The following is a 24606-nucleotide window of genomic DNA, read 5'->3' as shown; positions in this document are numbered from 1 at the left end:
AAAATGTACATTGTTGCCTTACTCTCATGTAAATAGAGGTTCTTTACTCTATCAATAAAGAAAACAATAATAATAATAATAATAATGATAAGAAGAAGAAGATGAAGAAGAATGAAGCAAAGTAAATATATATATATATATATATATATATATATATATATATATATATATATATATATATATATATATATATATATATGTATGTATATATATATATAGTAAAAAAACATCCTGTTTGAAATGTGAGGTTTTGGTTTACATGTGTTTAAAAGTGATGTAAGGCTGACAGGTGAGGGCAGCCCTGTGTAACATCGAGGGTGTCAAACAGGAAAGGCTTCGTAGACCAGACTGTCACAATTCAGTTCGATCTTTGTGGTCTACACAGACACAGCCTCTCTGTTTTGGAAATGAGGGGGAGGCGTAGCACCCGCTGCTCGTTGAGGAGAGATCAACAATGCTGTAACATCAGTCTCCAAACTCTAGAAATAATGTTAGATTTGTCGCTAGTCACTTATTTGACAAAATTAAATAAATATGTAAATAAATAAATATGTAAAAAGTCGCAAGAAGAGTCTGAAAAGTCACCAAGTTGGGGGTGGGAATGAGATGAACTTGTACTGCACATGTACAAGACAGAGCATGTGCAGACACAACCCAGGCTGACAACTTTGGCCTTTCACATGACAGAATTTTCCTTTTGATCAGTTTGGGAAAAGAAATATTCTACCTCTGTGCAACCGAATGAAATTCTGCTTGGTTTCGGTCTGTTTATTCTGATTGGGGTGTTTTTATGGAGCGTTTTTATTCCGCTTCAGCCTCTAATCCACTTCTAATCAGGGTATAAGGCTGCATGCAAACCCAGCTAGTGTGGCCTGCTAATGACACAACCAGTAAATACAATAAATACTAGTGTGGCAGTTAAAGCAATAACATGACAAAATAAATGCAAGAGTAAGACAACCCTCACACTCGTACTGGAGCGTTCTGTTAGTGCAGAGTTGGTGATAGAGTCAGTGCAAGATGTTTTGTGGCTGATTGACGATGACGATGAATTTTTCTTACCTGTAGGTAGATAGGTTCATCAACAGGTGCAGCTTCATCTGTTTTCAAGTTGTGCATTTTTTTGAGAAAGCAGATTCTTAATGTTCTCCTGAAGAAGCTGGTAGAGTAATCCACCTTTGGGTGAATGTTTCAGGCCCAAGTGGAGCTGTGACTGGGAGAAATAAAAACACTTTTTACATCAGGATGAAGGAAATTGTTGCTCACTGATTCCTGAGGTCACCAGCAGAACTTTGTGGGAAAGCACGTCGTTCCTCGAACCCAGATTTGGCTAATTTCTGCAGCTCATGGTGAGTGTGCACTTCTTTTCAGTTAGCAGGGCAGGTCATCGTGGACGGTTGGCACAGAGCAGCTTTAATTAGTGTGCGCTCACCTCCTGACCTGCTGAGTGCTGCCGCTCCACTTCAGATCCTGCAAACTGGCTCCACTGCAGAATATTTTACTGTTTGTTCTGAGAAACCTCTAAAAGCCCGACCCCCCGTGCAAACACAAACACACTCTGACTAAAACCAGTGGCACACTCTCCTGGCTGTGAAGGATGATCAGTCTGTGTGCCATCGTACAGACTGAGACGTTTTGATCTGAGTTTAGGATGGTGGAGGGAGGACTTGGACGCTGTCATTAGCAGAGATGAACACCTCCTGTGTGTGTGCTCCGGGGTGTGGGCAGGTGAGGAGTGAGGAGTGAGGAGCTGAGGGGAAACGGAGCGGAGGGATAATTCTTCCTGAGTTTGTCACTTGAGGTGACTCATTCCACATTACTCATGCTTATTTGATCGGTTTGGCATTAAAATATTAATTAGTGCAGCTTTAATGATAAAGAGCTTACCCTGAGTACACAGCTCACCGTGCAGAACATCCCACTCTTATTCTTCTCTGACTCTTCGTCCCTTCTTTAAATGCAAATCACCATCATCGCCAGGAAGTCACACACCACTCTGCTCTCCTTTCTTTCTATAAAAGCACCGTTTGTTTCAGACTGAGAGGGTTTGGAGCACCAAACTACAGGCTGAACTAACTTCTGGCAGGCCTGCACGGCCTCACAAACACAAGGTTTCCTCTCTTTGTCGTTGGCGTTTGATTTATTGATCGCTGACAGGTCGGAGAGAGAAATACAACCAATGTGAAAAAGTAAGAAACAGAGAAAAAACTGTGAAAGAATGGACCCCAGGATTTTGGTTCCTGTCTCGCCTTGAAGCTCTTTTGTGATAAGGTTGCTGTCGGGATGTGACAAATGTTTTAAAAGCTGCAGAGACTGACGAGTGTGAGCAAACAGTTTGCATAGAGGTCTGTGTTTCCTGCACAGCGACAGAGCCGCTCCACTCGGCTGAGCTTTATTGTTACGTGACAAATAAGCAACAAATCAAGCTTTTCTTCTGCACATGCTTTCTGGGATTGTTTACGACTCTGCAGCTTGTTTTGTGTTGATGCATTTGTTTGCTCTCTCTGCAGCACTGTTTTCTCTTTGAATTTGCATCTTTTCTAAATTTGCAATCTGCCTCTCCTCACAGAAATACTCCAGGCTGTTGCAGCATGATCCCACTTGTCTGCTGACATAAATTACACCCCACAAACACAAAATCATTTATAGAGCCATAAAATAAACATCTATGATCACTGTGCAGCCGTTTGGTCGAGTGTGAGGAGGAAAGATTTGAGTCCCAGGCAGCAGCGTGCAAAGACTTTTTGAAGGGCGGGGGCAAAAAAAAGGGGCATAAACACCGAGTTCTTGTCACTGTACAGGCCACTCAGTTCAACATCAAGGGCACTTTAGACATATTTAAACGTGAGGGTCAGGGTCAGTTTATCATGATTTTTTTACTGAAGAGGGCGGTTTAGTGTTTTGCAAACCAAGACAGCACTTAATATCAGTGGTTCTCAAACGTTGTGATGTTTCCTCTGTAAACCAATTTTCTTCTATGCAAAGTACCCCCTAACAAGCTCGAAACTGTTTGGGTTGGAAAAATTATGTTAAACACAGCACTGTACTGTTAGTGGCTGATTTGTAAAACATTCTTTTAACAATAACATTGTTTTCTGCCCATTTTTTCCTTTCCTGTTGACCAGAGAGACACAAAACATTTTAACCACAAAAAGAACTAAAGATGTGTTCAAAAGGAAGATTTGTTCACATAGAAATAACTGTCAACTTAAAGTGCCCTCTTCTGGTTAAATAAAAGGCTGTTCTCAAACCAAAATTATTAGATAAATACACATTTTGTCTGGAAATCCACAGGAAAAACAAAGAGGAGGAAGACCCAGATGAAATAAAATGGTTTATTTTAACTAAACTCAAAAGGAATCCAAAAATCTGACTCAACAAAAACACTTGAAAAACTTACAAGGACAAGGAAACACACAACAGCAACTCAAGACAAAGATAGAGACACATGAACAGCAACAATGAACTGACAAGGAACTTGAGAAACACAGAGAGAATAAAGACAGGAAAGGAATCAACACGGGTTAAACACATGAGGAGCAATCACAGACTAAAAGAAAAAGACGGCCTCTTGCTCGGCTTGAAGTGAGGTCACCACATAAACTGCTCCCCCTGGTGGCTGGCTGCAGTATAGGTCAAAACGCTGTCTCCCCTGTCATTCCAGATGGGCTGTGGTCAAACTTTAAAAAAATTTATACACCTGGTAGAAATGTTTCTCACATCATATGCTGTGGAGATATGAAGACATTATTGGGCTGTGTTGTGTTTTCAGTCCTCTTTGTTCTGAAAAGTTTCTTTTTCATTAGTTGTTAGAGGATAAAATGAGGTTCGACTTCATACTTAATGATGATTGACAGCTGACGTTCTGTTTTTTCTTTTTCTTTTTTTTTTACCCTTTTTGTCACGGGTTATAAAATATGTTGGGAAGGAAAGCCAAGAAGAGGTTAGATTCTCAAAAGGAAAAAAAAAATTACCCAACTCCACTCAGATTCTCCACAGCACAGACTCTGGCTGAACAATGGCAGCGCCTCTAACGGGGAATTTTGGCTCTTAAACCATACAATTATAAAATGCAGAGCCACACTGTCCTCTCTATAAACAGTCTATGGGGGCAGTCAACAGGAGGGAAGCACAAGGAGAACAAAACCAAACACAGAGAGCAACAAAGTGAACTGGAAGCACAAAGGGAAACACAAGACAAGGATCACAAAGAATAATCACAAAGAAACACCAGAAGACTAAAACTCAAGACTTGAACCCAGAAACCAACAAAAGGCAAATCAAAGACCTAATCATCACACATATCTTTATAAGAAGACACAAACTGAATTTTAAATTAAAGATTTACTAAAAAAAAAAAAAAAGCTAAAAATGTGTCTGAAGATGTTGTGGCTTCATGCTGCTGTTAGCTAATTTCTCCCCACAGAAAAATCACAGAGCCTTGAGTGGGTTGGAACCTGTAAATCTTATTAAAGCATATGAGTCAAACATTGATTGAATAATTAGTGTTTAAAAATGTTGCTTGGTTGCTTTTTTTTGAAGATCCATTGTTGAATCCTGTGTACCCCCTGTAGTGCCCTCATGTATCTCCATGGGGTACATGTGTCCCCTTTTTGGAACCTAAAAGAGCTCTTTAGCTTAGGTTTAGTTTAGGTTATTTTAACCAACCAAGAGGGCACTTTGGCACGTGTTTCAGCCCCCCCCCACCCCACCCCCTGTGCACACCACTGCTGTGCAGCTGTTCGGTGAAGTGTGTGGAGGAAAGATTTGAGCTCCAGGACTTTCTTTTATCTTCTTAAAGAAGTATTTCATGGCCTGCCACTCTGTTCCTTCAGTTTCGTACAGCTGCATCAGCCTTGAATCAAAACGCAGCGTGCATTAAGAAGATTTTCAGGTTAATCAAGTTTTGGCTGCATGCCGGATCTCATTTAGAGTGTTTAAACAATGAACGGGACAGAAGAGCTGATGTTTTACTAACATCAAGTTAAATGACATAATGTGTGAAACACTGGGAGAAAAATAAGCCGCCTGTCACTTCTTTGTTTTCCTGTGACAAGGTTTTCAGATTATTTGACTCATTTTGATTCGTTTGACATTGAGCTGGTTAGAGATGAAGCTGAGCATGTTTAGTCTTTGTTCTTGTCTTTATGTGGAGTCAGAATGTCACCCTAACATGTGAGTTTTAGAAAAAGCTGCTGCCACAGGAGTGCAGAGAAACTCTAGAAATGAGAGTGAATCACATGTGAACTCTTCCATCAGCTCAAACCCTCCAACAGACTCTCTTTAATTCCCTTCCAGGTCCTCTGACACTCTCCCCTCTCCTCTGATCTTCACTGCTGCTCCTCGGCCCACATCATTACAGCCCGCTGTCTGCAGAAACAAAGAGCTGTGTATTCTCATCACGTCGCCTGCGTTCCCAACCCGAGCAGAAAGCAGCGATTTAAGGCCCCGCTCTCAGCCTGCAGCTTCCTCACCTCTGTGGAGCTGCTGATGTCGAGACACCCTCGGCACTTTGTGATAGAAAAGTGTTGAGTTGCAAATAAAGCTCTCTGCCCCCCTACCCCACCCCGAACAGGGCCGAGCTGAGGCTCACGCACCTGCTGATGTGCTCACACCGTTTAGTTAAAAGTGCTGGAGCGGTTTGGAAGACAAAAGCTGGAATATTCAGAATTAAAGCTGCTGTGTGCGCTGAAAGAGCTGTGTAGGAGTGTTTCATTTCAAAGCAGCATTGTTGAAACACACTTCAGTGCTAATTTAGCCCTATCAGTCCCCCATAATCCCCAAGGTGTCACGGCTCTGCTACAGACCGATATGAACGACTTTATCTGGAATAATGAGAGAGAGGAGAGCAGAGGAGAGCCAATTACTGTTTTCTCCTGCTTGTTTACAGACACCATCAGACTGAGCTGTAAAAGAGAGGGATGAGGAGCAACAGCCAGGGACTGGAGGTGCTCTGCAGGACACAGGTCTGAGCACACGTTTCATTTAAAGTCTTCATGCTAATAACCTGGCTTGCTTTCTTGCTGGCTTGAAGGAGGAGGAGGAAGAAGAAAAGAAGAGGAAGAGGAGGGGGCTGCAATTTGCCGATACTTGGCTGAGTTCTGACGCCAGCACTGAAGTGATGTAAGAGACGGAGGGAGGGAGGAAAGCCGAGAAGGAGGAGAGGAGAGGAGAGAGAGGGAAGAGGGGTTCCGAGCTCCTCACTTTCTCAGACCCAGACGGAGAGCAACTCCCCAGCGGGGATCCGAACTGAGGTAGGCGCATTTCCACTCCGCCCTTTCGAAATACGCAGGGAAATAAAACATGTCTCATTCAGATTCCAGTTTAATATCGAAAAATCAAACGAACAGATCTTTTTCTTCAAGGTTTATCAATGCTAAGGTTTAATGTTTAACATGAACATGAAGCCCATCCATCAGGAGTGCGTTCTGCTGTGTGGGTGTCATGTTTCCAACTTGAACGCGTCGTGCGAACTGCAGAAATGACTCGGAGCGGGGCTGAAATCTGTCAAGTTATGTGAAGGCTGCTTATTAATTAATGACGTGCCTATGACGTGAGAATAATATCTAATGAGCCCTGTTGGTTTATGTGTTGGTCCAGCTCGCACTCGGACCGGAGCAGAGCGGACTGGGGCTCCAGGATTCAGCACCTTGGACAGCGACGCACCGCGGCTCTCACTCTCCGCGCAGCCGAGGAAGAGCGCGCAGAGCCCGGGCACCATCAGCGACCCTCCCGGCCAGGACATGGTGCTCTCCCGCCTCTGCTGCCCGGCGGGTCGCGATGGGCTGTAGAGCTTCAGAGAAATGCCCTTGACAGCTGAGCCCAGAGTTGTTTTCAGCATGACGGCGGCGCAGGAGACCGAGCGAGCATGGGAAGAGTCGGTGAAACTTACAGACTGAAGCGTCGCGTGTCTGAACACAGTTGAAGCGTCTTTGCCAAGCATCCGTCCAGAGTTCTCTCTCTACCATGGGGATAAGACACCTTTTGTTACTGCTCATATACCTGGACCCTCTGAGCGTGCTGAGCGCCGCTACAGGAGGGAAAAAACCCAAACAGGCTGCCAGGAAGGCTCCCAAAGCCACTGCGGTCCCCACGGTGGTCCCGCAGAAGACCCCGCAGCCCGCACCCGCCAGCAACCACGACACCTGCCTGGGGTACTACGACGTGAGCGGGCAGTATGACAAAATGTTCGAGTGCAACAACACGGACCACCGGTACTGCTGCGGCACGTGCTACCTGCGCTTCTGCTGCGAGTACAAGAAGGACCGGCTGGACCAGAAAGCCTGCAAGAACTACCAGACCCCGGTCTGGGTGCAGACGGCCGCCCCGTCCCCCGTCCCGACCGGGGAAACGTACGATCCCAGCATGGACCAGACCAACACGGCGGTCTACATCACCTGTGGGATCATAGCCTTCATCATAGTGCTCGGGGTGTCCGTGAAAGTGGCGTACGACAAAGCCACGGAGCCGCCTCAGGAGATGAACATACACAGGTGAGCGCGTGAGCGGCGCATGCACACACCTGCGCACTGGGTCGTTTGTTATAAGAGAAACACAATGAGCTCATTATGGGATGGGCAGTACAGAGCAAGCTGTAGGCAGGGGTCAAAGGTCAAACCTCATGTCAGAAACAGGTTCAGAGAAAAAACAGAAAAACAGACCCATTCCTCCTCAGAGAGGTCCTGACATAGATTAGTGAATGTGAAGCGTCTTAAATGTTTCCTTCATATGTTTGTGATTTTTATCCTCATGATGTGTGTGTGAGCAAAGCTCTGAGGTCAGTCACTGCGAGTCCAGCACAGCGTTTTCCATGAGCCTGTCTCTGTCTGCTCCACGTTAGATTGAAAATGGCGGTGTGTGTTCTGACATGCTGAATCCTAACCTATGCATCCTATCACCAAAATCTTTCACACACACACACACACACACACACACACACACACACACACACACACACACACACACACACACACACACACACACACACACCTTAATGGGGGTGAATCAGGCTTTAATGTGTTGAAATGAATTAGCAGATCCTTATCAGGAGCCTAAAAGTGATGAGCAGGTTTCAGATCAGATTCTGTCAGATCTGCAGCAGATGTTCAAACCCACAGCCTGAAATAATTATGGAGGAGTTGAAAGAGAGCGGTTACAGGGATTGTGCTGCTCCCTGAGTGTGTGTGTGAGTGTGTGTGAGCGTGTGTGCACCTGTGATGTGTGGGAGTGTAAAGGACTGATGTCCAGCGCTCACGTTGGATGTTTTTAGTTTATATCACAGATAAAATCTTTCTGTTCTGTGTAAGAGAAAACCAATGGATCCTTTATTGAGTCGCTTCATTGTGAGGGACACAAACGACTTCATGCTCCGATGTTTTAAGATTGGAACACTGAATGCATCCTCGAAGAGGTAAAGTGTGCACACAAGAGTAATGAGCAGAGTGTCAGGGAGAGGCTGGAGAGAGCATAAAAGGAAAATCAATGTTTGTTCAAATGAGACACAATAACAGGGTGATTCATTGGATACCTCCACAAAACCAGTCCACCAGGGGCCTTTCATATCCGAGCCGCTCGGTCCGGAGTTTAATAAACTCATCGTTCTGAGGATGCAGAGACAAAGTGCTGCTCTCCAAAACACACCCGTCTCTTCCTGCATCGATCTGGAGAAAAATGGAGTCTGAATCTGACCGCAGCTCAGATCTGAGGCTCACGAGGCAGCCGAGTCAAACATCTTCCCCACAATCCTTTGCCCTCACCCCGCCCTCTGCACATCAGCACACATCTGTCTGCTGGTCCGGGTGGGATTTGGCCAGGATCTTTAGCTGAGGTGGTGAACGTCTGGCTCTCACCTCCTCAGCTGGCTCCTGCCTCCTCCTGCGGCGCCTCCATCTGAGCGCTCTCATCCGTGAGTGGACCACATGTAGTAAACTGTTCCCACATCAGTTAACAAACGCTGACACACATTATTTCCTCTGGATTGAGTGGCCTTTTTTTATTGGATGCATTATTCAACACTTGAGCAATCTTAAGACTGTGAATAATGGATGGTGTTAACGTTTGCTGTATCAAGGTCGGGCGACATGCATGCACTGCTGCACATTCAATAAGTAAGAGGGGGGTGGGGGTGAGGGGGGCGGGAGGAGGCTAAAATATTAATTTAAAAGCAAAGGTTACATCGCAGATACATTTGTCGTTCCCCAGCTATGAGCCGCTGCGGAGCTGCAAAAGTAATTTCCTTTTCAGACAAACACTTTTTGAACTTTCTTTCATCGTGATTGCTTCTCCCTCCCCTCCCCCCTCTCCCCCCTCGAGGGCTCCTTCCTCCATATGCACCTGGTGCAACTGAAAAAACATTCAAATTCAACCCAATTAAGCCAGAGAGACACTCTCTCACATCCAATGGTGTTTCTCTTCCAAATGAACATTCATCACGTTCCCAAAAAAACAAGACAGAGCAGCGTGGATTACTCATAAAACACGACACTTAGCGTGCAGCGAACAGACGAGCTCTCACCTCTCCTGCTCTCACTTTAGCTGCACTCAGAGAGAAAACTGCATCACTCACTGTCTGCTTGTCTTGTTGGTTTCAGGGCCCTCGCAGACATCCTGAGGCAGCAGGGGCCCATCCCCATATCGCAATACGACTGTGAGAACTTTGCTGCGATGAACGGATCACCCAAAGACAACACACCAGTCAGAACCTCATCCAAGAACCACTACACCCCGGTCCACGCCTCCAAATCCAACCACGGTAAGAGTCCCTGGCCTCTCTGCAGCGTTCATGTGTCACCGCGCCTCTCTAAAAGAGTCGTAGGCAGATTTCAGGAGTTTGAAGCTTCCCCCACATCCTTTCACTCTGCCTTTTGGGATGCACTCTTTGTTTCTTTTCAATATTCTGCATCCCCCTCCAAATACCCCCCGCCATGCCCACCCTTTCAGCAGTGTAATCTCCAGTGTTAACATCCAGTAATCATCCGATTTGTGTGTTAGAGTGCAGGCAGAGAGCGACGCAGAGAAACACAGGCCTGCTAGTGGAGATAATTACAGGCTGGGAGGTAGCGCAGCCCTGCAGAGTCTGACAGGCTGGAAGTGATGACCTCTCAGTCACACTGTGGGTGAATCACACACGGCGTGATTTAACCCCCCCATCCAGAGAACAGACAGAGAGCATCCATCGCTAATATGGAGGAAAACTGTGCAGGAAGGAGAGGAGGAGGAGCAGGGAGCACAGCGGGTTGTATCAGGGCACAAAGGAGTGATGTGTCGCCCCGTTTGTCAGGAAACACAGAGCAGGCACATTAAAGGGATTTACAGAGTCTGCATGGATCACAGGAGCTCTTCCTGGGGTCTGGGTTTCAGCATGAGGAGGGTTCTAGTCTCAGATGTTTGCTGGAGGAAGAGTCTGTATGGAGAGCAAAAGCAGGAGGAACACAATCCACTGAGACACTAATCTGCTCGATGCTGAGTGTCTAAAGACAATCAGTATTTGATTTCCTGACTTCCTGAATGCATCAGAAACATCTTTAAAGTAGTTTTCTTCTCCTCTGCAGGACGAACCTGACAAAACCTGACTTTAACTTTTAACTAATCTGATCGTTAAGTTATTTCAGCAAACTGGAGATCAGTTTGTGTTTCAGCTTCATACTGAAGGACATTCAGAAGCCTCTGTGAGACTTACTGTTTACAGTCAGACTCACCATGGACAGAGGAACCGATGCTCCTATGGGGGGTGAATGAACCGAGAGACGACTCTGCAGATGTATATGAAGGGGTGAAGTTCTCGTTTTCTGTTGCTCCTTGTCTTACTTTTTGACACTTATTGAACACTACACAAGCGGACGTCCTTTCCATGTCATTTTTAAACATCTAACTTTGGTCTCCCAAAAGTGTTGACTCTTCTCCTCTCCTATGTTTCTGACATCTACTGAACATCTGTTTATGACGTCCACAGTACCACAGCACAAAGTGACGTTCAAGATCTTTGTCCACGCATGGCTTGAATCAGCGACCCTACAGTTAAAAAGCCAAGTTTCTATGAACTGAGCCATCGTCTTTACCTTTTAGTCCTTCTTATAGTTTTGATCCTCCTTCTAGTTTCTGTGTCTAACTGTAGTCCAGTTTCTGAAGGTTTTCCTGTAGATTCATTTGATTTTCTCAGCAGCAGATGGTAACTGTAAGTACAGACAAAGGCGTTATATATTTCCACTTCAAAGCTGCTGCTGAGCCAAATGAAGCTACAGGAAAATGAACCTCTACAGGAAAACACATCAGTTGTTTAGAATGAAAACAGGAAATGGAAACAAAGAAAATATTACTTTGATTCAAAACTAATGTTTAGAATTAGACGTCCAAAAGTGAGATTGAAAGGACGTCATTTGATTCACTCACTTGCTCTCTCCTGTTTAGACGTCTCCTTGACGTCCAAGAAGCCCACATTCAAATGTTGAACTGTATATTGACGTCCAAGTGGGGTCATGGTTAGACGTCCAAACAGCTGATCTGATCTGAACGTTGTGTGGACGTCCAGAATTGGTCTGTAACTGACAGCTGTGATATCGACTTGATCTGCATGTTCATCTGTGTCTAACGTTTTGTGGGATGAGGAAGGTTTGTCTGGAAGTTTTTTTATTTCTAACTGATGGCAACACTTGAATTTGGTTGTGCTGAAGATCGATGAGCAGATGCAAAGATTCCAAAGCTCTGTGGTTCCCAAACTGATACCATGTGTGTTAAATACTGCTGTTTCCTAACACACCGTATCATTACATGATTCCCAGTCTTCAGGGTTGTTGGGATTCACCATTGTATGACAAACCTGCGCCCGGGCCATGGTTGGGTTGTTTGTTTTACATGTGCTCAGAGCTTTCTCTCACAGTTTGCTGCTTTATCCACTGTCCTGTCTGCTTTTAATGAGGGCACAAAAGCTCTGAAATAGACGATAAAAATAAATAAATCAAATCAAATCTATAAAGTTCCTAATATTTATTTTATTTAAGACTGTGTCTTTTGAAATGTTTTCACATTTTTGTCAAATAATCAAATGACGGACATAATTACAGTGTTTCTCCATGCTAACCATAGACTGTAAAAAACAAATGGACGTCCTCTTGCTCGGCTCAAAGTGAGGTCTCCACAAAAACTGCTCCCCCTGGTGGCTGGCTGCAGTATAGGTTAAAAAATCTGGCTTTCCAGTCATTCCAGATGGGCTGGGGTCAAACTTTAAAAAATTATTACACCTCGTAGAAATGTTTCTCACGTCAGATTGTTGTGGTGATTTGAAGATATCATTTGGCTGTCTTGTATTCAAGTCCTCTTTTTTCTGAAAAGTTTTGTTTTCATTTGTTATTTGAGGTTAAATACGAGGCTTTATGTATTGACAGCTGCTGTTCTCGTGTATTTTTTTCAGAGATTGTTAAATATGTCGGGAGGTAGAGTCAGGAAGTGATTAGACTCTGGAAAGAAAAAAATATATATATTATTTTTATTGTCACCCAGCTCCACTTAGATTCTCCAAGAATCCCTCATCGTCTCTACTGCGCAGACTCTGGCTCCAAACTGCTACAATAGTGACGGCGGTATTTTGGCTTCAAAACCGTACAATGATAAATGGCGGAGCCATGCTGTCCACTCTATACACAGTCTATGATGCTAACATGTGCTTCAATACTGTGATGTGTTTCGTGTCATCTCCTCTCCTCACCCCTGTTTCTCCATCCTGTCCTCACAGACGTTTGTTCACATGATGCTTCCTCTGCCAGCTCTGTGAACTGTTCCCTATAAGAGCAGGGTTCCAGTTTCTCATTAGAGCTTGTTTCCAACCATGATACTGGTCTGAGTGAAGCCCGCGGCTCCACAGTCAGACGTCAGCTGTGGATGGATGGGATCGTACGGCCCGAGGCAGAGCTCTCAGTTTGTTTTTCTGAATCTTTAGTTCTGGATCAGGAGACGGTCCCAGTGTGAGTGAGTCCCTTCCAGCTCTCCAACAGTCAGAGTCCACCCAGAGCACGCTGCATGAATGAATCAATGAATGAATGAATGGATGGATGAGTGTTGCTGTTTCGTCCCAACTGAGCGAGGAAAACAAAGATTTCACTTTTGAGACATTTTTTTCAAATATTTGCGGCAGAGTACGTCCACCAGGAGGAAAGAAAATGAGTGTTGGACCTGTGGTTTGGTCCTCTGCAGAGGTTCATGCTCCGATGTGAATTGATGACTTCTATCTGAGTGCATTAGTTTTGGCAGAGACCCACAATTGTTCCCTGAGGAGATGTTTGTAACAGAAAGTATGAACATTACACCACTTCAGCCCCTCGTTTGATTAATCTTCACCTCGCCATCCGATTAAATCATGTAAATATTTGAACTTGGCTAATGAGAGGATGGGAGCGTTTGTTCTGTCGCCTCCGGGCGGCAAGTTGCGGCTCAGGGTCCGCAGAGTGTGTGTCAGGATTTGAGCTCCAGGTGTGTGTGTGTGTGTGTGTGTGTGTGTGTGTGTGTGTGTGTGTTAGGGAGGTTTCACAGGTTCTGACAGAGCTTCAGCTGCATTCCTCAAGTTCTGACAGCCCAACATCACGACGCTGGATGCTCTGCGTGTAGTCGTTCCGCTTCATTTGAGCTGTGAGACAGCAGAAGCCTTTTTGTATCTCGGGCTCTAAATAATAGATGGTGCAAACTTCCAGCTTTATTTGGGTTTACAGACTCTGGTGTGTCGTGTAAACTTGGCCTCTTTCTGCCATGTCGCCGTCGATCAAACGCTGTCTGGGAACATTTCCTTGCAGGGTTTTCTGCAGAGACCGCAGCCCGCGTTCATTCACTGGGTGTCTTGGAGGCTGCGGCACTCCTCAGAGTCCGTTAGTATTCCTGGCGGCCCCTCGGAACCGTGAAGGGGACACGGCGGGTACGTGGCGGCTGCACGTGGCATGCTGCATGCATGAACACTTAGAGGTCAGCCATGACTTTATCTGTCTATCTGCCGCTCTGCTTGGCTGCCACTGTTTTGCCTCCTCGCACACAATCACTTCTACTTAAGCCAGCCCGGCTCAATCCACCTCAGCCAAGCCCCTCCCGCCCCCCATCAGGGACCGCAGCAGTCCTTGCGGGGTTGGACATGAAAGGCAGTGACAGCCCTGCAAGAGGCGGTTAATGTGTGCATGTAAATTGGGAGCTCCACTCCAAGGTGCCGTGGAGAGGGAGCCCACTCGCTCTCAGAGAAAATGCATATTCATGGTCGCCTAAATGGGCGTTAAGCAGCGTGCAGGAGGAGGGGGGCGCTCTTAAGGAGAGGGTCCTCTGCTGAGAATGGCTCTCAGCATCCAGAGGCTTTTTCAGACACTTTTAAATCAGGGGGAGACCTCATAAAGCGAGTGGCTAAAGGGCCCGAGAGGATCCTATCAACTTATTTCAAGAGCGGGAGCAGCTTCCAGTCCTTTCATCCTCTACGTGTGATGATGCCCGCGCTCTCAGCAGTAATCACTCCCTCACCACACTTCCTCTAAAAATACATGCTGATTTATTTTTTCACAGCCTGGGCCGTGTGATGGCACGCTTCCCCACTGCACTGCGAGAGGCTTCTTTCAAACCACAAGGAGTGTGGACGTTGACCCTGGCCAGAGACCGTCAGCTAAAGCTGAACTACAGCTGGCCTCATGCTTGAGCTGATGCTAGCTGCTAGCTTCCTGTCACATGGTTTTTATGACCACCTTTTAGGTGATCTTTTAGATTTTTGTGTAAGATGAGGAGGATTCTCCCCTCTGAGCACTTTCACTTCATGTTTTTGACTGTAGTCATGTTCGTCCCTGAAACAGTGACAAACATTAAGACCGGCAACGACGTGTTAACTCTTTTGTTGGCTTGTTGCGTCTGCTCGTTTTTCTGGATCACATACACTGAAAGAAAAAAAACTGTTAAAAAAGGGAAACGACTGGCAGCTACGGTCGTTAAACAAAAACCCAAAGTAAAATATCCTAATTCAAATCAAGTGAAAAAAAAATGCATTTACATGAAGTTTCATCAAGAGTTCTGCAGAAAAAACAAACACACAGATTGTACTTAAATTATCACAAGCAAATGACTTGGATGTAGTGACAATGCAAAGAGTTCCACAGAAAAATACCATTATTTAAAAAAAAAGAATGGTATTGTGATGGTGTTCTGTAACCCTGAGTGAGCACAGCAGATATAAGACCATGCTGTACATTTAGGTGTTGTGTGGGGCGAACAGGCTGCCCGTGCAACAATTCATGGACCAACTGTGTAATCTTTATTACACAGCCAATCTTGTTTATTTACACAAAACAACAAAAATCAATGGATACATGGTCTGCGCCATGAGGAGCATAGACAGCCGGTGTGCGCCGGGGAACACAGACAGCGGATCCATGCCATGGAGCGCTGACATACTGTACCCCCTTTACAGCAAGGTCTCAAATCCACAGCATTCCCCCCCCACTAATGGTTGCAAAATATTGTCACAACAAAAATGATTTTGCTTTGAAATAACAGGAACAAAAATAAATAATTTAGTACATAAACTGATGGAGGACAAAGTGACCAGTGATGCATAAGAGGAAAGTGTTTCCAAGAGAGGAGCAGTGTGTTCTGTTTGGGTTTTTCGTTTTAAAAATTGGTCAGTTTATTTTGAAAGGGTAGGCGTTATTCCAACCATGAGCGAGAGGGGAACAGGGTGCAGCTGCATATGTTTCATAAAACTAAAAACATTTCACTGCAAATTCAGTTAAAAACATTAGGTTATTAGCATGGACACAAACCCTTATAAAATGAGCTACAAATTTGGTTACAGATAATTATTGTCATTTTATATCAGTGTGACTGTGATTGAAGAGAGCAAAATAGATAAGACAGTATTATTACATTAAAAACAAGAATTAAACATAGCGTGTCATTATTGGCATAATGTTTAAAAAAACATCCAGATTGTTATTTTATACATAATTTATTGTTATTTTACAGTTTTGTATAATATATTTTAAAAACAGAAAACCACTTTAAAGATTAAGGGTTATTAACCATAAGATCAGGATTTTTTTTTTTTTTACAGTGTACCAACAGCTTTACAATTGTTAACATTTTCAGGGTAATATCATATTATTCAATTTGATAAACTATCACAAGTCATGCATTAGAAATGAGGGTCCAAATAAATCCGCATCCCTCCAGTCAGCAACCTTTTCAGCTTCTTGGAGGCGTTCCCAGACCAGGTGGGATAAATATAATTCCTCTGATGAGTTCTGGATCTCACCAGGGGTCTCCCCCAAGTTGGATGGACCACCTCCAAAGGGAGGTCCAGGGTGCATCCTGGTCTCCTTTCAGTGTGGCTCTGCTCTGAGTTAACCTCCTCTCTTCTGGGTGAGGTGACTTCTTACCCTTTTCCCTGTGATTCCTTTTAGTCTCCTGGGACCATTTTGCCTTGGGAGACCAAACCGATATAGCTCCTTTGTTCACAGGGAAGCTTAAACCCCTCCTCCACATTAAGGTGTTGATTCTTGGAGGAGTAAACACATACCTTAAGGTTCCATCCTCAATTGTGGATCGTCTGTTTGTAGCTTCATGTTTTTCTGCATTGAACTTTGTCAAAAAATCATTCTAACAACTTCAATCTTGATTCAAAAACACAGTAAATGCTGTCAAACTTCTAACCGTGCTGCAGTGGTCAGGGTACAGGTGTTTTCCTGCAGACTAACGCTGAATGCTCTGCAGAGCGTCAGTCCATCCTCCAGCCCTGAGCAGGAACCGAGCAGACAGCAGAATCTGACACCACTGCTATATTTATTCACTGCATTGTTGTGGGCTCACATCCTCTTTTAGGTTGTGGTGTAAACACGCTGCGCCCCACAGCCACACCACGCGCAGAGCTGCAGACGGGCGGAGATGAACCTTTGCCTTCAGTTAAAGTAAACAGAGAGCATCTGTCTGTGGAGTGTGTGGCCTGCAGCTCTGCAGAGGAAGCCCCGCCGGCTCAGATCCACCTCCACCTCCTCCTCCTTCTTCTTCTTCTTCTTATTTTTCCTGGAAAAGTGTTGCTTTGTTTCCTCTCTGACATTTGCTTTGTGCACATAACGATGAAATACAGTTTTCAGGTGAAGCAAAGAGAGAACGCCGAGTTTAGTCAACAGAAACTAAAGAGAAAACAAGCGCTCCCGTGTCGAAACAAAGCAAAAGGCAAATAGGATTATGAGTTATGGGTCTGTGTTTACAGCACCAGAAGGATCAGAACGAGCAGAATGTGAATAATGTGAGCGTGTGTGTGTGTGCGTGTGTGTGGAGGTCTGAAAGCCTGTAGTCATTCAGTTAATTTAGTCAGAGATGAGCGACCTCTCAGCTGAAAGGTCAGCTGCTGTGGACAATTAGAGGTCGTGATGATAGAAAAACATTTCCAGCTATTTAGCAGCTTTGACATGACCTTCAGATATTTTAAAACGCAGAGCTCCCCGTTCATGTGTGTGTGTGAGTGTGAGCGTGTGTGTGTGTCCTTAGAAAGTTACCCAAACATGAAGTTTTGGCCGTAAAACAGAGCAGTGATTTAATTACTGTTGTATCTCTCTGGAGGGCACTTTCTTCATCATGCTCCTGCTCCGTCAGACGTCCAGCTCCACCAGTCTGACGCTGTAGGTCCACTTCTGCTGTCACCTCTGGGTGCTGTCCTCATGTGTCTGTGCTTTTTACATTAAGAATCAGAGAACTTCAGAGATCCCAGGAGGAGAGTTTCCAGCCTATGAAATAAAAGACAAAAGTGTCCCGACACTGCATGTCAGAGACGACAGATCTGCTGACAGGAGTTTGTTATAAAAAGAATCAATTAAGTCATTTACACATTTACAAAGGATAAATTAAAAAAACCTTTGATCCAAAGATTCCTCGGCCTCATCCGTCAGCGCAGCATGCTGCGGAGTCGATCCTTTCCCATTCTTGTCAAAGCTTGATTTTCACAGGGAGCGCCACGCCGCGTCCAGCTCTCTGCATCTCCTTGCTGCGCCCCGCTAAAGATCAGACCAAGGGTGTGTCTTAAATCACTCCCTCATTCCCTCCTCCCTGCTCACCTTATAGTGAATCAGCTGTAGTGGACTTTATTGTCCTCTCACACACAAAATTAAAACAACATTTCACATTTACTTACTCACTCACCAGCCACTGTTAGTGATGTCATTAAACATGCATCGCTCTTAGCCAGCTGAAGATTTACAGTTTTAGTTTTCCTTAAACACTGTAAACAGCATGGGCTTTAGTCATAACCATGATCAAAAATCATACATTAATTTATGACACATTAATTTAAATAAGTAGATAAATACCAACCATGTATTCGCGTTACAAATCAATTTGTGTTTGAGAATTACAAGGTTCGGTGAATGCATCATCGAAGACGCATGGTTCAGCGACTAACATCTCCTATGTTTCCCTGCTCGGAGCTGTGGCTTGTGTTAAACCAAGAGCTAAGTGTCATTCTCTGGTTAAGTCCAACGCTAACTGGTCTGAAGTGGTCCAAAAAAACGTTTACATCAGACCTGGATCAGGTCTCAGGGTCTCTTTTGTAGATGCTCCAGTATAATAGGTCATGTGGATTTACAGTATTAAAGTATGTCTTTATCTTCTGTTTGAACCCCAATGCACGATGGTATATATTGCTAACATAGTGAACACCACTCGTGAACTACTTCTCAAAATGCATTGTGTGTACATTGGGTGGTCTACAAAGGGTATGACCATGCTCACTCAGAATTCAGACAGCTCTACAAAATGCTGTATCCACTATACAGTGTGTTATTAGGATAGGGTGTGGTTTCAGACTCAATCCAGGTCCATCTTCACCCCCAACATCAACCTGGGCAAAGGGGATCCACCTGGACAGGAAGTCAGGAACCAGAACAGAACAAAACATCGGCTGAGTTTTAAAATAAAACACTATTTCTGGACTCTTGATTGTTTATTAGACCATAAAGGATATACTTTCTGGTAATGAATTTAACTGTTAACATCATCATACGTTAGGTATTTATTAAAACTGAGTTATCTGCTTTATTTGAAGTTTATGAATAAAGGCTTGGTGAATATGACAAAAATCAAAGTCACAGTTAACTGAACCGTCTAGCTTCAGTTTCAGTTAATGCATGAGTTTCCCACTCTCGCTTTATTCACTAAAATTTCATAAATAATTTTGAAACAGATTATTTATTGAAGCAATGGAACTAAAAAAAAATCATCAGCTAGAAAAGAAACTTAAAAAAAAAAAAAAAAAAAAAATCAATTTAACCATAAACAGGGGACAACCAAATTTGCACAACCAGCAATTAAGCTAACTACTGTATTTTATGTAATTTTGGCGCATGTGAATACCCAAATGATGTGTAAGATTGTAGTGGCTTACTTCATGTTTCTATGAAAATATATATCTGTCTATATGTTTCACTGCGAGTTTTATTAATCCTTGAAATTAATTGGTAATTAAGTCGGTTCAGTGTGGAGAAAAAAAGTAACTTGAATTTATTAAGTTATTTTGGCCATATTGCTGTAGCTTAGCTTGCTATATTTCTGTGGGTCATAGCGTCAGTGAAGCTTGATTTAACACACAGTACCTGGTTGCTTAGCTCATTACATTTTCCAAGTAGCTTGCCCAACACTGTAGTTTAAGGAGATGGTGTTTAAGTAGAGAGAGAATCACAGGGGGTACCAAAAAAAAAAAAACTGCAGTTTTACGTCATTTAAAAGCTGTGAATGTTGTTTTTGATTATTTTGTCCATTAATGGCCTAATATAAATCACAACCCCTGCCTGTTTTTAACGTCGGAACAAAATTTGTTCTCCTGAGTGGACCGGTCCATTGGATGTTCCTGATTTCAGACTACAGAATCCTGTCTGTGTGGAGCTGACACTGAAAGAAACGTAGTTTGGTCATCTTTCTGTCTTTAAGGTTACAAGCCAAGCTGCAGCATGTGAGCAGCTGAGAATGAGAAAACCACCACACACACACACACACACACACACACACACACACACACACACACACACACACACACACACACACACACACACACACACACACACACACACACACACACACACACAAAGCCCCCCCTTATGCTCTATTGCCCTTGAATTAATCTCTACACTGCGTCCATAATGTCTCCTCAGTGACCTCGGCGGCTCCTCATTGGTGGACTCATCATCGGCCACATGTTCAAACCAACATGTCTGCTGACGGCGTCCACGCGTTGAACAGAAACCTCCCCCTGAGTCTTTGAGCTCGGCCTAATTGTCTCCTGCCCTGACTGACATTATTGCCCCTGATTATACAGCTGGACCTTTCGCCCCCTGTGTGTGTGTGTGTGTGTGTGTGAGTGTTTGTATGTGTGTGTGTGAGTGTGTTTGCATGTGTGTGTATAGCAGCAGCTAATTACGACCAGCTCAGATCAGGACTTCCCGCCCTGCACCATTAGTTTCTGGGGGGCAGGGTTAAAGAAGAGGAGCATGTTCGGCCTCAGCGTGCGGCTCCTCTGCAGAGGATGAAGATGTGAAGATACGAGTTGAACGACTTTATCTTCAGATGATGCACACAGCTCCGTGTCCACTCCAGCACATCGTAACGCTGTTAAACCAGAGAACCATGAGAATTACCCCCGCCCGCCCGCCTGGCTGCCTGGGTTCAAGCGTAATCGACCTTGGGGGTGGAAAACCTCCCTGATGCCAGCTCATGATAGAATCATCTTATTATTCACACTAATTCAGACGTGTGTGTGTGTGAGTGTGTCCAGTGAAAGTCTGATTAGAAAACATTTCCATATGAATCCTCGGCGCCCGCTAGCTGCTGCTCCGTTGGGGTGAAAGTCACGATTTTTCTTTGTATGAAGGACGATAAATTCCTAATGCGTAGCCTTCCTGGCAGCTCTTCAAGCTAGCTCACCTTAATGAGCCGCGAGCAGCCAGGAGAGGAGGGGGATTGCTTTTGAAGGGTCTTTGAGATTGGAGGGTTGTCGCAGTGGCTCGTGGAGCGGCCTACCAATGATAGAGGTGACACAGGAAGACAACTGTGTGTGTGTGTGTGTGTGTGTGTTATAGGATGTTAAAACACAGCCTGTATTCTGTGTGCGGCGACAGAGCGAGCTGTGTGATTGAGTTCAGAGTGCATGTGTGTAAGTGTTGACTGTGATGCTGGAAACATATTGCCTTTTCTTTTTGCCAGCATCACAACAACACGCTCAGCTGTACGCTTCCACTTCGACATCATTTCCCATCTGTGCGTGCCCGAGGGAGAGAAACCACGGGGAAGTTTTCATCTGACAAAAACACAACTGAGAACATGATGGAGCCGCACAAACAGCTCGCTCATACCTGTTATAGGTTCCCCCGCTGAACTTCATCGCAGAGTTTTTACCTCTCAAAGCGTCAACCTTCAGGTCCTTCAGGGTGGATTCTGGGAGATCAAACAGCTCTTGGATGAATGTAGGAATGAGCTGTCACAGCCTCTGCAGGAGTATCTGCCGCTCTGTGATTGATGAGGCTGATTCTGAATATGCCGCAGCACGTGATGTTTGAAAAGCAATCACTTCACATCCTCTGTGGGAGAAATACAGTCATCCATTGGCTGAGAGAGCTGATGGGACTGTGACATCACTTCAGCTCAGATTCTCAGATAAAATGTGTAAAATCTGACAGAGTTACACAAACAAGCCTTTACTTTGACTTTGGTTGTTTTAATGAAAACCTAGCTTCATCTGAGTTCCAGGGGGAATGGTTTCAGGATGAAACACAAAGGTATCGACCTGTTTCAGACAAGGGACAACAAAAATGAAGCCTATTCTGAAGTGTTAAAAGTTGCTGCTCACCAAGGATCTGCTCCAGGTTGGCTGCAGAAAGATTAGAAACTACATACACACCCAGCCATGAAAATCTGACTTTAACAGCTTTAACAGCTTATTTACAGCCTGGTTCAAAAAACAGCTTAGGTCAAAAACGCTGATTTCTGTGTCTGTGATTTTTTTTTCTAACTCAGCGGTTCAGAAGTTATGATTGTCCAATCAGAGACACAGCTCAGCTCTATAGCTGTTAGAAAGGAAGCTCAAAGCCCAAGTCATATCCAATATGACCGTGACCACGGACTGGCTTCATTTTAGTGTTTCAGGAACAGACGGGTAACATCACGTAGACCACGCCCATTTTATTTATTTATTTATTTTTTTACGTTTTCAGTGGAAACGCTGACGTCACGCTCCACTTTGCACATGAGCATTACACTTTCAGAATCAGAAATGTTTTTACTCATCCCCGAAGAAAAATTACCTTTTTTTTACAGCTTCAAAAAAGTGTTAAAAATATACGACTTGTGAGTATCACACATAGGTAATTATGCTCATTATTAGCTTGAACTGAACGAGTCCAAAGTAAACCATTGTGGCATCTTAAATTGCCGTGCACAAACTCAACAACATTAACAAAAATGAAAATAATGCCATTCAACAAAATGTGCATCTGTTACTCCACTCTTGCAGTCATCTTTTGTTTTGTTGATTAGCAGCTGGCTAGACTTCCTCTGGTCTGTGGAGGAGTGTGTCTCGACAGTTACATCGCCAACCACAGGCCTGTCATGCTTACTACAGCGTTTTTTGTGTAACACAGATTTTTTTCACACAGTGTTTATTTATTTTTAAGTTTTCAGATGAAATCAGCTCTTGAATGAGTTAAAAAAGGGGGCCTTTGGGAAACTCATTGACAGACATTTTGCCCACCTGACAGTCAAGTTGGCCGCACCCCAGTTATTCAAAATACACCATTATAATAACTCCTGGGGTTGGTAGTGAAAATGCTTGTTCCAAAGCACCATGATTTATGTTAAATGTGTTAAATTAAAAAAGTTTTTGATTTTTTTATTTTTTTTTGTCAAAAAAAAAAAAAATACTTTTTTTTTCAAACATAAATCCTTCAAATTAGTCTTTGTAAGTTGGGTTGGAAAAAAAGTCAAGATGTCAGATCCCCCAAATAAATCCTAAAAACTGACTAACATGTGGTGTTTTTTATTTTTTTATTTTTATTTTTTTTAGGGCGGGGGGCGGGGGGGGGGGGGTAATGGCTCCTGACCCCAAAAACTGTTAAGGTCATGAGAAAAGCATATTGCTCTTTTGTTAGGTGTGTGCTGATTGAAAAAAGGTCTGTTCAGACTGAAATCCTGTTCTGATCAGGTGGTGAACATGCTGATGTCTGTTGTAAAGTTCAGCTTTTGAATGGCTGAGTATGTGGTTTCTGCGAGTTCTGCACACACCCTCATGTGGACATCCCAGGAACTGCAGTTTATAACTCATCATTGTCAGCTTATTGTTTTTAGTCTGGGGGTTGCAGCTGCACCTCCACCTCCTTCAAAGAGTTCAGACTGTCTTTCTCTAATTGAGGTTATTTTCATAATTGTTGTGAGCTTTTATGTTTTTAATGAGAGGACAGGACTGACGAGAGAAGAGAAGTGCACTTTTATTTTGAAAAGACTCAAATTAAATCAGATTTTCAGTCATTAGACGCTGCAGAGAATCTTTAATCAGTGTGGTGTCCAAGTGAAGCCTCAGAGTGGAGGCGTTTGTTTTATAAGAAGCAAATAATAAAAGCAATCTGCCAAACTGATTGTCTTTTTCTGTGTGTGTGTGTGTGTGTGTGTGTGTGTGTGTGTGTGTGTGTGTGTGTGTGTGTGTGTGTGTGTGTGTGTGTGTGAACAGGTCTCCACTATGGGAAGGAGAGCGTGCGCAGCAGTGGAGGCACCGATCTTCACAACTTCATCTCCTCGGGCTTTGTGACGCTGGGTCGAGGCCACTCCAAAGGTAACCCTCCTCTTCCTCCGTCTTTTCTTCTTCCTCCTCTCAGACGCAGGGCTCTGAATGAACTCTGTGATCACCAAACAATGAGCAGTAAACCAGCTCCATGCTAACGCTAAACATAACAAAAGCATGCAGACACAGGGGGAGCTAAAACGTTTCCACATCCAATTCCCCTCCTGAACCCACTCATGTGACCTCCTGCTCGGCTCTTTGCAATTAAACACACAAACACACACGAAGAGCTGCTCACAGGGAAGAGAAGGTGACACAGACACACACACACACACACACACTCAGAAGCAGCCATTAGTTGTGGGGCAGAGTTTTCCTGCGGGTAATTCACTGATTAGTATGCAGCCATGTCGGCCGAGCTCTTGTGATTTATTCCCGTCCATTTTGGCTCCAAACACCAGACCCTGTGTGTGTGTGTGTGAGTGTGTGAGTGTGTGTGTGTGTGTGTGTGTGTGTGTGTGTGTGTGTGTGTGTGTGTGTGTGTGTGTGTGTGAGACCTCGCTGGGATTTCAAGGCGAGCTCTTTTACCTGAGACTGCTTTCGAATGTTTAATTGGATGTGTTTGTGCCGGAGGGTGAATGCTTGTAATGTTTCATGGTGGCTGAGAGCTCCAGTCAAATCTTTTAAATGGAAGTTTGTTCCACGGCTGCGTGCTCCCACTCTTCCTCTCTGCTCCCAAATCCTGCAGAAGCCTGCATCAACATCCCCTAATGTTGCTGATGATCTGGATGAAGGAGTTTAGCTTTAGAAAAAGACGGAATTGGATCTTTTTGGCTCATTATGAAAGT

General features: G+C 44.2%; 1 protein-coding gene across 15 annotated transcripts in view; it reads left to right on the top strand.

The window, feature by feature from the left end:
• Positions 1 to 5957: 5957 nt before the first annotated feature.
• Positions 5958 to 24606, top strand: part of LOC141785049 (shisa family member 6) — a 100473-nt gene continuing 81824 nt past the window's right edge. For 5 of the 15 annotated variants that reach the window (XM_074663151.1, XM_074663150.1, XM_074663149.1 and 2 more), the window contains exons 1-4: positions 5965 to 6254; positions 6601 to 7493; positions 9591 to 9751; positions 23708 to 23809. In XM_074663151.1, the coding sequence (XP_074519252.1) occupies positions 6967 to 7493; positions 9591 to 9751; positions 23708 to 23809 (790 nt within the window). In that variant the 5' untranslated portion in view covers positions 5965 to 6254; positions 6601 to 6966. Of the gene's footprint in view, positions 6255 to 6600; positions 7494 to 9590; positions 9752 to 23707; positions 23810 to 24606 lie in introns of all 15 variants that reach the window. The other 10 variants (XM_074663153.1, XM_074663152.1, XM_074663158.1 and 7 more) reach the window with 8 other exon arrangements.

The sequence above is a fragment of the Halichoeres trimaculatus genome, unplaced genomic scaffold (genome assembly GCF_033239565.1).
Source record: "Halichoeres trimaculatus isolate MK-OKI-2021-1 unplaced genomic scaffold, fHalTri1.1 fHalTri1_scaffold_23, whole genome shotgun sequence".
Classification (NCBI taxonomy): Eukaryota; Metazoa; Chordata; class Actinopteri; order Labriformes; family Labridae; genus Halichoeres; species Halichoeres trimaculatus.
Note: the sequence above shows the minus strand (reverse complement) of the source record. Positions and strands in the feature narration are given on the sequence as shown.